This window comes from Corythoichthys intestinalis, chromosome 2 (assembly GCF_030265065.1).
Source record: "Corythoichthys intestinalis isolate RoL2023-P3 chromosome 2, ASM3026506v1, whole genome shotgun sequence".
Taxonomy (NCBI): Eukaryota; Metazoa; Chordata; class Actinopteri; order Syngnathiformes; family Syngnathidae; genus Corythoichthys; species Corythoichthys intestinalis.
Genome location: NC_080396.1, coordinates 49,524,457 through 49,539,812, shown reverse-complemented (window position 1 = coordinate 49,539,812; position 15,356 = coordinate 49,524,457). Strand labels below are relative to the sequence as shown.

The 15,356-nt window shown below is 38.3% G+C and overlaps 1 protein-coding gene across 1 annotated transcript in view; it reads right to left on the bottom strand.

Moving 5' to 3' along the window:
* LOC130909072 (arf-GAP with coiled-coil, ANK repeat and PH domain-containing protein 3-like) overlaps nucleotides 1-13,556 on the bottom strand; it is a 33,780-nt gene extending 20,224 nt beyond the window's left edge. Inside the window, exons 1-4 of the mRNA XM_057825161.1 lie at nucleotides 13,344-13,556; nucleotides 4,576-4,633; nucleotides 2,587-2,706; nucleotides 2,218-2,271 (exon numbers count right to left, since the gene is read on the bottom strand). Coding sequence (XP_057681144.1) covers nucleotides 2,218-2,271; nucleotides 2,587-2,706; nucleotides 4,576-4,633; nucleotides 13,344-13,390 — 279 coding nt within the window. The 5' untranslated portion in view covers nucleotides 13,391-13,556. The remainder of the gene's footprint in view (nucleotides 1-2,217; nucleotides 2,272-2,586; nucleotides 2,707-4,575; nucleotides 4,634-13,343) is intronic.
* Nucleotides 13,557-15,356: the final 1,800 nt, after the last annotated feature.

Sequence of the window (15,356 nt, the reverse complement as noted above, 5' to 3'; positions counted from 1 at the left end):
CAACTGCAGAGTATTGAGATAAACAATTGACTAGGCAATGGTAGGGAACAGACTGTGTTAACCCTGCGCCATTTAACAGCGTATAGTTATCACATGTATTATCCTTAATGAAAACAATATATTTTTCTCGGGATGTCCCCGATCCAACCACGTGATCGGAAATCGGGCCGATCCCCCATTTTTCAGAGGATTGTAATTGGGTGAAATGAATAGGATTTTTAATTATTATTATTATTATTATTTTTTTTTTTTTACTTTTTAAGGACAAAAAGTAACAAAATAATCCAGAAATACAATGGTATTGACAAAAGAAATTAAAATATATCTTACTAGCTCTGGACTCAAAATCAGGTGACTCTGACTCCGGCGCAAAAATATGCAATCGTAAAATGCCTATACATTTCTATTACTTATATGGAAAGTGTAGTTTGTCATTGCTCGGTTAGTTTTGTTATTTTTCATTCAATTCATTGGCTGAAATTGAAGGTAATAGATGAACCAGATCTGCTCTAATGAAATCAAAATGAACTACAACCGCCGAGCTTCATCTACTGGCCAACTCAGAACCTACAGGCGACAGTAAGCCCAATATTGATATACAGTAATTAATCAGTTCTGAGACAGAAATTAGAAACGAGGATCGATTAAAATACACAATAAAAATTTAAATAAGAATGGATAACCATTTATTCATTTATTCATTCATTCATTCATTCATTTTCCATGCCGCTTTTCCTCACGAGGGTCGCGGAGGTGCTGGAGCCTATCCCAGCCAACTACGGGCAGTAGGCAGGGGACACCCTGAACTGGTTGCCAGCCAATCGCAGGGCACAAGGAGACATACAACCATTCACGCACACACTCATACCTACGGACAATTTAGATCTCAGAACTGTGAGGCAGATGTGCTAACCACTAAGCCACCGTGCCGCCGGATAACCATTTAAAAAAGAAATAATGAGATAGACATAAAAAATACAACTTGGAATGTGACTGAAACTCAACAATAGCCATCAAGGTGTTGTTATCTCAATACAAATCTTATTCCTCTTCTCTTTTTTTTCTAATTCAAATCCCATGGAATGTACTTGCGCACCAAAAGAGAGTGATGGAGCACACGTTCACATTCAAAGGAAAAGTCAGTTGGCGAGAATGAATGGAGCAGGAATGTGTGTGGCAACTGGCCATTTATCCCCCCATCCTCCCCCCTCCCCAAATAATGGCACTTTTATTTTTATGTTTTCAATCTGAGAAGCTTCTATTTCACACTGGGAGCACATGCTCAGAAAGTCCTGCAACATTCCCACTAAATAGGTCAATCTGGCAGATAGGGTGGAGGAGTGGCGGACATTCGGGAGGAGGCCGGACATTTGGTGAAATGTGAGCCTCCATCCCAAACTGTCAAAATATTGTATTTTATAGGGAGTCTGAGCAAACTTCCAAGACTACATTTTTAAATAGACGACCGCGACTTCCAGTTGACCCGAGCTTGAAAATTATCATGAGATATGTTTGTCCCACAGAAACAACTACAATTGGGCAGCGGAAATAAACCTGTGGCCTCGATGGCATCTCGATGCGGCCGCAAGCTACTAAAAGTCAACCACTAGTGACTCCGTGTTGAAGAAAAAGCAAAGCCAGATATCTTGACTCAGGACAGCTTGGTGATCTGGCATTAAAAAACACATCCCATTTTATCACAGAATAAAGTTTCCTTCTCTTAAACTTTAAAATCAGTTTTACTACTAGCCAATTCTGTTAACAAACAAGGTTTGAAACAGTTTAATCCTGCATTAATTTGAACAACCTAAGGAGAAGAACAGTAAAATGTAGACACTTTAGTCTTTTTAATTTCTTAGAATGCCCAATTCTATGCCTTTCTTTAACTCTTCTAATCGCTCTGTTACAACCTGCTGAAATGCTGTGACGCATACTGGCCACTTCCCCTTTGAAGACTCTCAATAGTGAGGTATTTTTGCTCTCATGTTCGATTCAGTCTTGTCTCATCTGGTTGAAATATGAACAATTGGATGAAATAAAAGTAGTGGTGGAATAGGCCACAGATATGATATTGAGATTATGCAACAATTCTAAATAAATGCACATTATGGCTCCTTCAAAAGCACTGTGGAGGCTGCTCCTTCATTTGGAATAAGCATTGCATAAAAAAACAAAGAAAAAGATGACAGGTCAAATTACTTTTTTAATTGTGCTTACTATGTGGTAGTTAATGATTTCCTGAAGACTTTCACCACACTTTTCCAGGCATTCCTGCCAAGAATAGAAAAGAAAGGAAAGAAGAAAAATTAGTCAATTAGCTGAGGAAAACTACTTACCGTATTTATCAATTTTCTCTTGGGAAAGAAATAATAAAAACTAAAAATTTTTTGTTCCTTTTTTCTCACATGGGTTTTCTGCCATTTTGTCATCATATGAGGATGTACAGGAAATACAAAACATGTACAGGGACGCAAAATATTGATAAAGGACTTTTATATGAGGCGAGTCGAAATGGTTTAACACGTAGCCGGATGCCTCATACACAAACCAAACAATACAAACTGATGCTTATTCACTTCTTCTCACCGAGATCATTTCATCATTCTTGCACTGCTGCGACAGATCCCGAATTCCGTTGATGAAAAGTTTGTTGGCACTGACATAGGCTTTCCCAGCGTCTATCATGCCACCACATAGCTTCACCAACTGTATGGACAAACAGGGCAAAAGACTTATATTTCTGTTGAGAGAAATGGCGGAGGAAATGTTTTGTATTCATAAATGTGTCCTCAGTTGATGTTGAAATAATGTTCCTATTGCTTGTTATTATTGACATATTATCTTTTCGCCACAAGATGGCAGGATGGGACTTAATTGTCTAAAGTGCTACATTTATTACTTCTTTGTGTTTGACTTTGGTTACTTTGATTTGTGGGATTGCCTGTGAAGACAGCAATGAGAGAGGATGTATCCGCATGTCAGTAGAAATTAAACACGCCACGTTTTGGCTAAAAGACGACTTATTCTCCGTCAATTCTTCCTACGAATGCAACGTTGAGCTGCAACCACCTCAACAATTTCATTCTACAAAATTTAAGATATAGTAACAATTGGACACTCTCGACAAGTCTTTGAAAGTCCCAGTTAGAAAATCACCCTAAAATGGACATTTAAAAGCATAATGCTCTAACGCCATGTTGAAAACAATTGTAGAAATTACTGGTGTACTATCCCTTAAGTACTCATGTTTTAAAGTTGGCACTACCCAGGACAAAATCTCGAGTAGTTTTGCAAGAGCAACGAAATAGATTACCTTAAATTGATCACTTCAAACCAAATTGGTGGGGGGGGGGGGGGTGCCTTTATTTCTTTTCAGGCACTTGTTGAAACATTTTTGTGTGTATCCTCATGATTGATGTCCCTTCCAGATTTCATGCTGCCTAGTCAAACATGCTTTGGGGCTATGGAATTAATTCATTAGTAGAGTTGTCCGATCTTGTCGGGTAGCCGATAATATCAGTGGATAAAAGCATTTAAAAATGATATTGTTTTTTCATTATTGGTTTTGGACCAATATGCATGTCGCCTTAAAAGTGAAGGAGGAAGCCTTCTGCCTTTGTACAAGTGCTGGTCACAGCTTAGCACAGCAGTTATACCTATTGACCATTAGATATCTCCAAAATAAGTGTGCAGATCAATTGACTGGGCATCACAATACAACTAGCAATAATATGTTAAGTCCATGACCGCATTTTTCGGTTTGATCTCGATATCTGATTTTTGGAGTTGGACAATATCGGTTTAAAAAAATCATTCTTGGACCCTAATTATTAATTTTCTGTTTTATCGCGAGTGAAACTTTGTAGCCACGCACGGCCAACAAGCAATGGTGAAAACTTTTCGTTTGGGAAAATTAGGTTCAAACACCTGTTAAGTATGAATGGTGGGACATAATCAAGATTAACCTCGGAAATGGCTCAAATCTGATCAGAAAACAGACAATCCAGATCAAAACGACACACTTACTATGTTTTTTCAGGTATGGCTTCTTGCACTTCTGCCTACTAAATTAAACAATGCAAAATGACTTTGGATTTTTGTGTTTTAAGTAAGGATAGGACTTGAATTAAAATAAAATCTAATTAAAGGCTTCATAATTAATAAATCATGATTATGCACGTAGTAAGTTTAGTGAAAAAAAAAGTGAAAGTAATGAATAATTAATTTGAAATGATTTTAGTGGATGAAAGAATCATTCATTCATTCATTTTCCATGCCGCTTTTCAATCAAATAATATACTCTGTAACTAATCAAGTCCTTTTTTATTAAATAATTGTAAGTAACATGTTCGTCTCACCTTTAGTTTTAGAGCAAGCCATCAAACATAACTGGCATCATCGGCTATAATCAGTGATAAAAATGAACATTTTTATAATTCCACATAATTTGCGGATTTTTCAAAACTGGTAGCAATGTTTGAGATTCTAATTAGATGCGTGTCAGAAGGATTGTGTGCAACAATCTGCAGCTTTACATTCATTTTGCACACACGGGGCAAACAGCAACACACTTACCTTGTCCAGTTTTGCCTCAATCTCCACAACCTCTGTCTCGACATCTTCAATGTTTGCCCTAAAACATAAGAGCAAATCAAGTTGTTCATTAATGCCTGCAGAAAATTTTTTTGTTTAGTCAAGGGGAGTTACTGAAGGTCTAGCTAAAGCCATTCAAGTAAACTGCCATGGAGTGAATGAGATATTGACTAGCACTAATTCTGGATAAAATCAAATGTTAATAAACTATATCAAAGTGAAAAAATATATTTACATAGCAACAACACCAGCTAGTAGCTAACATTAGTGGACGGCGGGGCGCAGTTGGTAGCTCGAGTTGTCCTGGGACGGTAAGGTCAGCCATTCGATTCTTGACTACGACTGCCTACTGTTGAAGTGCACTTGGGCAATACACTGGGCCCTAATTTGCCCCCAATCGGTTGTCAGAGTCTTGCACGGCAGCAGCACCATTGGTGAATTTGTGCGTGAAAGGGTAAATGTGTGCTACTGTAAAGCGCTTTGGGCATGGTAAACATGTAGATAAATGCGCTACACAGTGATCCCTCGTTTTTCGCGGTTAATCGGAACTAGAACCCGCCGCAATAAGTGAAAAAACGCAAAGTAACATGCCCCCACCCCCCAAAAAAATATCTTTTTTGTGTGTGTTCAATGTATTTATTCAAATTTAGCATTGGAAAGAGATACCTATAAGACATGTTTTTTCTCTTTTTTCCCCTCGAAGTATATATATTTTTTGTGTATATATTATAATAAATGGTTTTTAAGCCCTTCAAATGTAAATAAGTTTTAAACATGTTACCGTTCCACCAAGTTATTTTTAAACAAGAATAAAGTAAAAAAAAATGCTTGTCTTTATTAAATGCTTCATTGAGTAAGTCCTCTTAAGCTGCTCACTTACACACAATGAGTTGCCACAGCAACTGTTTAACAAGCTAAACGATGATTGACGCATGCAGCGCTTTGAAGTTTCGGCTTCCAAGCATCTATGGAAAGATCAAACCTTAACGTTTGTCAGTCATTGTTAACTTTAATAAACAACTCCAGTGGGGAGGAAGAGGGAGACTACGTGATCGGATCAGTACAGCTCATCTGTATTTATTCTTTAATTGTAAAAAAAAAATCCGCGATGGACTGAGTGCGAGGGATCACTGTACAAGTACTCTCCATTTACCATTACTGGTTAAATTAAGACCTAATTTATGAAGTACTCATTTGGTGCTTGCTTAATGTAATAGATTGTATGCACAGTATGTAGATGGGTGTGTGGCCGAAATACATGACTTAGAACACTCTTTTCAGTCAATAGTGATAGTGTTAGTCCAGAAGTGCCACAATGTGGGACAGCTGTTAACAGTAGTCAACAACCCAAAGCTATAAACCCCCCGCCGTCCCATATCATCGTACCCCAGCCTACCTCCCATTAACCCGATAATGGAAACGGATGGTGCCCCCTGGGCCTGTTGCCATAGAAACCATGCTTATGTGGGCTGCAGAGGTCCCTGCTGGGTTCGTGAGTTGACTGACCACACACAAGGCACACGCGTACACACGCAAACATCTTTACACTGACGCAGAGAAAGGTGGTAGGGTAAGGTTAGATTTGAAATGAAACAAACTAGTAATTTAATTTGGGGATAAACACATCCAAATCAGTTGAACAGTATGGGAGTTGCAACAGTTTCTCAACACCTCTCACTCTTTAAGGGCTAAAGTAACGTATTTTTCGGACTATAAGTCGCAGTTCTTTTTCATAGTTTGGCTGGGGGTGCAACTTATACTCAGGAGCGACTTATGTGTGAAAATATTCACACATTATATCATTTCACATGTTATTTTGGTGTTTTGGAGTAACACTGATGGGTTGGTAAACTTGTTAGCATGTTCTTTACTCTATAGTTATCCGAATAACGCTTAATAGCTATGTTACATTAACATACCGGCCATGTTCGCATTTCATTGTTCATGCATCATGTAATATTATCATACTGTACACTTATTCAATATATTGTTCTCTATTGTATTTTTATTTTAAATTGCCTTTCAAGATGACATATCTGTTCTATGTGTTGGATTTTATCAAGTAAATTTTGGCCACGTTTGCGTTCTGCCTTTGGCAATGTGTGTTCAATTGTATTTTTTACTTTTTTATATTGAAATGCATGCTTTTAGTTTGTGGCGCTTTCACGCCCAAGTGGGGGCGCACTCGCACTTGTTTACGCAAAGAAGAGTGCTTAGACGCCAGAAGAAGACGGACAGTTATGCAGCTCTGAGCGAATGGACGAGTTAGCGAGAGAGAGAAAAACGGCTGCGAACCTACGTTTATTTTGCTTGTAAAATATCTCTACAGAGGCAAAGCCTGTGTGTATCATCTTTTCTGTTGTTGTGTGTTTTCCACCCGTGATCGGACACTTGGAGCAAGTCCTGTGGTTGTTTGAACGATGTGCTAATGCTAGCGAACGCATGCTAACCGTTTGTGTCATGGCTATGATAGCAGCTAATTATTATTTATTTACGTTGATGCGAACCTGTTTGGTATCGAGGACGAAATTGATTTGTATTATTTCTATTTTTAGTTTCACTCTTCAAATGATGGTGTCATAACGACGGCCAAAATAAAGTCAACAAATTATACGGACGTCCAGCATCGTCATTTGGGAGTTTAGCTCGCTGTACAGCCAGGACCGAGCCGTAGCATCCTGGTGAGGACAGTACATTCGCATTTCGTTGTTCATGCATCACGTAAAATTATTCTGTACACTTATTCGGCATGTCGTTCTCTATTGTATTTTAAATTGCCTTTCAAGATGACATATCTGTTCTATGTGTTGGATTTTATCAAGTAAACTTCCCCCTAATATGCGACTTATACTCCGGTGCGACTAATGTATGTTTTTTTCCTCTTCATTGGGCATTTTATGGCTGGTGCAACTTATACTCAGGTGCGACTTATAGTCCGAAAAATACGGTAATAGGACGAATTTACAATCATACATTAAACTTTCACTTTTTAACATTTGGTTGAAAATCTTTTACAGTCTGTCAAGTCTTTAACACATATCTATCACCAGCCAATTGATTTCATACCTGCTGTTCCTATACCAGGCTTCTACTGCAACAGTCTTCCGTTCCTTTATATATTTAGGGCATTTTTTATCAGTTTTGTCTTTACCAAGTGAAATGCAAGGTCATGCCAATTCAGGTTGAGGTGATTGACTTGGATTTTGGTAAAACTTCCTCCTTTGGGACCAATCATTTCATCATATTACCATGCATGTAAATTCCCCCTCATGATGGAATTCAACAGTTACCAATGCTAAAAAGACATGATTCTTGTCTTGTAAATAAGAACATTCCTTCATTGGAACATTCAAATAAAACACCACATTTGTACAATGTGGCTGTTCTCCCACTGTCAGGAATCCAAAGTTTACAAAAAGAGTGGAATCTTGGCTGCGACCAAGGAAACGTTTTCACTTCTTCTTCATAAAACAATGACCCCATAAGGGTTTAAAAAGGTACGTGCTACGCCTTTTCACACAATTCAAGAGTTCCCAGGTGTCAAATAATTAATCAAAAATTAAGCACAGCATATTTCTTAATGAGAATGAGAGGGCAGGATATGTGACCATCTCCTCATCTTTGCTTGTAGTATCAGAAGCAGCTAAGCAAGGAGGAAACAAGTAGGTGACACTGCCCAAAAAAATAGCACCCCTTGCAGCTATGCTTACCTTGTGGCTGACAAATTCAGTGTAGGGGCAGTTATTATGTTAATTGCTCTCACTGACAGTGGACAGAAGTGCAAAAGGTCTTGCTCAATGCTTCCTCAATGGTATATTTTCAGAGTCATAGATTTCTAAAGATTGAATTGGTTATGTTATGGGTTGTCAGGCCCTCCAAACACAAAACTATTTATATAAAATAAATGATAAGCTCCTTTGTTAATACAATATGCCTCCTTTAAATAGTTTCAGAACAGCACTGAAACTTCCTTAGTAGACTGGCTCTGTTCTTCTTCAATTTCATCATGTAAACACAGTGTTCCTTTGAGAAGACATACAAAAGACATCCTCTCAAAAGGAGCATCTTTATTTCCTGCAACAGTCTGACATTTTGGAGAAATAGCAGAAATCCCTCAGCGACCCTCCCTCACACATTCACAGGGTCCCGGTGTGCCGAGAGTCTTGCCGGCATTTTTTGCTAGCTAAGCACGCAGCTTGGCTTGCTGCAGAGCGACATAGCAGACGTGTGAAGCATGCAAGTAGCACTTCCTTGTCTGGGAGCTGCTGCTGAGGTGGAACGGCTTTGATTACAACCAAAGAACATCTCAGCCTGAGTCTGCAAGCATCTACATTTAGAGCAATCTACAGCTGGAAGACAAAGCCTTCAGATAAAATCTCAGATCAAGAGAAAATCCTATTTGCGAATTTAATGTTTTCCCACGTTTTCCCCTGATAGTATTAGCAAGTGACATTATTTCAAACAAGTTTGCTACTTACAACGTCACTGATACTTTGATGCAAAGTGATACCAGACCTTCTTTGCATATTGGACCGGTTCCACATGAAGACATATTTTGAGTTGGCACATGGGGGCTGGGGGGGGGTTACATAAATATACAACTCACTTGATTTTTTGCATGAGGGCTAAGTCCCAGGGATTTGCTATGTTTAAATTGCCAATTACTGTAAGCGCTAATCTTCAACTCTGTAAATTATTGGTTTGCTTCTACTTATTATTCTTATAAATTCAAATTTTATGAGTAGTTTATGTCAGCAAGGATGCACTTGGAACTAAATGTAATATGGTGCTGAAACGTTATCTTGAAAAATAATAAAGCAATGAAATCGATGGATAGGAAGCAGAAAATCAAGGATGAATCCTCACTTCCTTCTAGGTTTCCTCCAGGTGCTTCCTCTACTTGGTCAACAATCAGGCCATGACATCACCATCTTTCGTGACCCTATGCCACTTCCATTAACTGTATCCATGCTCCCATCTATCCATCTCTGCATGTTGTTGACGATTGCCATAAAGAAGGGGAGCACTAAGCTAGTTAGCGATCAGTTAGTTAGTTTATTTAAAGAAAATAAATGAGTCATTGACAAAATGTATAGAAGTGCTTTGCACACAAGAAAAAAAATGTCAATCAGCAGCACTTTTTTTATAACCAAATCAATAACCATTTTATTTTATTTTATCCTTCATTCTCTACTCTTTTCCCTTTAACCCCCTTCCCCCATACATGGTGTCCCACGGGTAAATAGAATTCCATTACGATAGCATCACTATGTTCTTACGTAACATAAGTGTTTAATGATTTTTTTGTTTCAGTTCTTCTCCTCTTCAGTCAGCTTCCTTTCTCTCTGTTCCCCCAAAACCTCTTCATATCTTTTGCTTTCTCCTAATAAATAAAACAATATACACAACCACAATGGGAGTACATATATACAACTCCCATGTGGCACATTAAAACTGTTTACCGTGGTCTATAAGGACACTCAGATGTCCACTCCCTGTGTTGATAAATGATGAATGTACTGTAGATATTGAGAACTTTATTGGAGTAGCATATTAATGTTATGCTCCACCTAAATAGGTTCAAGGTCATTGAGAACAACCAGAATTCATACATAATGGATAGTAAGGCACACTGTCTTTTTTGGGGGAAAGTTAAAGAGTGTTCCTTATAGTCTGAAAAATATGCTAACATTAATTTAATACGTATATGATTCATAATGATACCATTTTTAAATATTTTACTTTATATTCAATTTTACTTTAACTTATTTATATTTTATTTGTGGTTACTGTTTATTCATTTATTTAGTGGAATATAACAATACATTGATTCATTGTCAACACTTAAATACAAGCATCAATAGACTTAAACATTTCAACATACAGTAGACACTTTATATATTTTTACTTAAATACTGTAATAGGCACATCTTTATAATTACAAAGAAAAAAAATTATTCAAATGAGATTCATTATTTTATAATAAAAATAAACTAGGTTACATCTTAATATTTTCTGCATTATTTACCGACAAATGGTATTGTCCATCAGTCAATTTTGTAGCCCTCGAGTCCAACCATGCTTGAAAATTTCAAGTCAGTCTTTTTGGTGCAGAATACCAAAGAATACTATAAAAGGCTGATGTATTGAAAATCTACATAAAGTAAAGAATTAGTGTTTGTAGCCTGTGACTCAGGATGAGCTGTCAGAGCAAGGGAGTCAGCGTCCTCAGCGTCCTCCTCTCACGGTGACCTCTACTTTTGAAAAACCACCACACTGACGCATTTTCCGGCCCGGCCCTGGTCCGGTTCTGGCCTGGACAGTTAACACATGCTGAACATGAGGTCTTTCCTCATGTAGGCGAGGACAGACGCAAAGTAGGAGGGGGAGAGGAAAGGGGCAGCGGTGGAGGCAGATAGTGGAGCAAATGGAAAGCAGATGCCTGATTTGCGATATGGCTTTCCACAAAAGAGGCTTTAGAAGAGCGCAATAACCAAGACCAATCATTTTCCGGCCTCTGACTTCACACCACAGCTGGACGATATGACCTTAAAATAAAATGACTATTTGTAAAAACATCTTAGTTTTTGTTTTATTGCCTTCCTCTCACTCATTTTAACAATGATTCAAACTATTCAAAACAGGTTTTCCTTTGTTTCCCCTGTATTGGGATTTGGTTTAATCTACTCAATAGCACAAATACTTTGAAAAGGTTTCTTCCATCGAGTTTTTTTAAACAGATAAAAATCCTTGTAATCAAAATGTGTACTAACCGTGCCCTTAATCAACGACCACTGAACAGCTCTCTCATACCCTTTTTTATGTAGAATTGTACTGTTGAAGCAAGTCAACCTTGGCAAAATACTTGCAGACTATTGCAAGCACTTGCCTCAGGTCAATAGATAAATGACTTCTTTTGCAGCGTATAGATGGGTATGATATACAAAAAAATTCATTCATCACTTAGCAATGTCAAAGGTAAGGCTGTTATGATCACTCAACTTTAGTAATTCGATTACAAAAAACAGTCGACACTTGGATCGCTACATCATTGTTAGCTAATTTAATAGACCAGCAACGCAAGTTACAATGTGTGGTAATAGCCCTGCAAGTGGTCAAGGATTGATAAAGGTATTTGTATAATCTGATAATTTGTAGAACACACAATTTCACAAAACAAAACAAAACAAAAAAAAAATGACAGCTGCAGCCTATGAAAACACACATACTAGTTCATAGACAAACAAGCATTCAGCTTAATGAACAGTTTTTAACCCTCAGTTAAGATAATCAGATTTTAAAACAAAACATGTTAATTAAATAAATGGCAAAAATTATCAACAGATTACCCATCCATCCATTCTCTCTACCACTTTTTCTCCCAGATGTGCAAGAGCATATTTTAGCTGATGCAAACAGTGTTTTGGGAATGTAGAAGGAAACTCGATTACCCAGAGAAAACCCACACAGGGACGGCACGTACATGCTAATCTTACACAGGAAGGCTGAAGCCTGGATTTGAACCCACAAAATCAGATCTCAGTAGTTGCAATCCAAATGTTCCACAATCAAAGAGTCGAACGCAGAACCTATTAACCATGGGTCCCCCAAAATCTGTTCTCAAATAAAACGAATAATTAGGAATGTGGGACAAGTTCAGCCAGTGATTGATGCAATACTTTAGTCAATGAAGTGGTCCTCAAAGGTCCCATTGGCTGAGTTGAGTGTGAAACGGCATTTAATGGTTGTTGTTCAAGAACAAACACAAACATGTCACCATCCAAACAACAGTAACAGTTTTTTCAGTCACATGTGGACGGAAGAAAAAGTCAACAATTTACACTAACAACACTCCATCTGAAAGCTAGCATTCTTCCTAAAAAAAAGGAAACCAGTTTGCATTTTTCAATAGTTTTGAGGCAGGTAAAGCTCATTATTCAGGCAAAATCCACAAAAAGTATACTTAAAATCCACGTTCAATAACCTGCTTAAAACCTGTTTTCGTCAGATGTTTCTGTCTCATGTCGGTAGTGTGTACACTATTTTTTTTTTATTTAATTTTGGACGAGCACAATGAAATTTGGTAGGTACATTCTACGGATGTATGCATATCGATCCTCTGAACCAGATTTTTTTAAAATGTAACATGTCAGATTAAATAATTGTGGATTTATATTTTGCCTGCCGTTAGCCAGTAGAGGGCATGTGCGCTCTTCTTCAGCCTGTATAGCACACTAATGCTGGTTTAATTGTTGCTGTTGAGTTCTTACTCAAAACATTTTGTTTTACCACAAAGGTAGTTATACTCTGACGTTGACCCACAACACCCACAAAAATTCAAGGGGAAGAGGGGGGGAAATGTCACTCAGGCCAACGTAACCCTGTTTGTTATTCATATGATCAAAACATAGGACAAATTTATCTCCTCAAAACTTTTCAATAATATTAATGTTTGTTCCTGAGCAGTTAGCAAAGGATAGCAGGTCACATAACTAGCATAAACTTCAGCAAAACATCCATTAGCATTGTTTAAAAACACACACACAAACAAAACTCTAATCTCATGTTACTGAAAATACTGTACTACTTCAGTTAAAATAGTATTCAAATAAGTATTAAAATACTTTGTATCTTAATTTTTTAAAAATCACATACTGTATATATTTAAATTAATGACTCTTAATTCACTGCCAATAGATAAACTCTTAAATGCTCGATTTAGTGGACGAACACATAAACGCATCACTCACCTGAAGCGGGGCGAATCTTTGACACACTCCTCAAAATCCACTGTCATTTTTGGCGTCTCTGTGATCTGTTATTCGTTCTCAAAAGTCATGGGGCATGTCTCAGTGGTCCGTTACTCGGTTCGGCTTGCTGGCTTCTTTAGCCGCCGCGCCTTGACTAGCCGCTCTGCTCCCGCCGACTGAACTGAAGGCTTGAAGAGCCAAACCCACACGCCCCAGCACCATGTGGCGTTTAGGTCCTCTCACAAAGATTTGACGTTCCGCCTTCCAGCAAGAACGGCAACTCGAGGTGTACCATGCACGCAAAAAGAATGTTGACAAAAATGTTGAGCATACTGTATAAAGATCGTGGGCCGTTTCATCATTATGTATCATTTAATTTTATACATAGTGTTAGGTAGCCATGGCATCGCAAAAGTCCTAAGTTATACTTGAACGCAGCACTCTTACTGCACCTCCGAGTGGGTATGAATGAATGATGACGACACGTCTTTATCACCGCTTCATTTTACGATTCCTATTCAGTTTATCAGTCATTTATTTTTTTACAATTTTTGAAGCTTTTTAAACTTGATTTGAATATGGAATACAAGTGTAATAATAGACAACACAAATCATAACACAAAACAGAAAGAAAGAAAGAAAGAAAGAAAGAAAGAAAGAAAGAAAGAAAGAAAGAAAGAAAGAAAGAAAGAAAGAAAGAAAGAAAGAAAGAAAGAAAGAAAGAAAGAAAGAAAGAAAGAAAGAAAGAAAGAAAGAAAGAAAGAAAGAAAGAAAGAAAAGAAAATACTTGCCTCCGGCATACGTTTTACGTGTTTTAACTGGAACGATGCTGCTATCTAGCGGCCAATGTTGTGCATTAACGCTTCTAAGTAAGGCCTCGAATAATCATTCCACTTTCCACAAAAGCAATAGGATAAAAATAATCAATGATTATTATCCTCCAAAAAATACAAACTAAAATGGTGGTGGAATAGATGACTGGCTGGGTGGCTGGCTGGCTGCATGGATGGATGGATGGATGGATGGATGGATGGATGGATGGATGGATGGATGGATGGATGGATGGATGGATGGATGGATGGATGGATGGATGGATGGATGGATGGATGGACGGACGGACTGACGGATGGATGGACAGAAGGACGGACCGATATATGGATGGATGGATGGATGGATGGATGGATGGATGGATGGATGGATGGATGGATGGATGGATGGATGGATGGATGGACAGAAGTACGGACGGATATATGGATGGTTGGATGGATGGATGGATGGATGGACGGACGGACGGACGGACGGACGGACGGACGGACAGAGACGGACAGACAGTCGGACGGACGGACGGATGGGCTACTGTCGATGGCCAATGGATTGATTGGTTGGTTGGTTGGTTGGTTGGTTGGTTGGTTGGTTGGTTGGTTGGTTGGTTGGTTGGTTGGTTGGTTGGTTGGTTGGTTGGACGAATGGAGGAACGGGCAAATAGTTAAGACAGAAACAGACAGACAGAAAAACAATCAGATAGATAGATAGATAGATAGATAGATAGATAGATAGATAGATAGATAGATAGATAGATAGATAGATAGATAGATAGATAGATAGATAGATAGATAGATAGATAGATAGATAGATAGATAGATAGATAGATAGATAGATAGATAGATAGATAGATAGATAGATAGATAGATAGATAGATAGATAGATAGATAGATAGATAGATATCAACGGAAGAAAATGAAATCCATATGCTTAAACCCTGGTGGTCCATCCAACTGTCAAACCCTAATGTGACCTTCCAGCACAGACTACTTCTGATGGAGGCCGACCAGGAAAAAAACTCCAGGAATTTTCCCTTCAGTTTTCCTTTGCTTCATGTTTCAGGAAGTGAGAAAGGAGGGAAAATGAAATCCAGACCACAGAGACTTTGGAAGCTGGGAGGTGGGGGGAGGCTGCGTCTAGGATCAGATGTCCAGACAGAGGCGGAGCTGTAACGTTCGACTTCACTTCAGC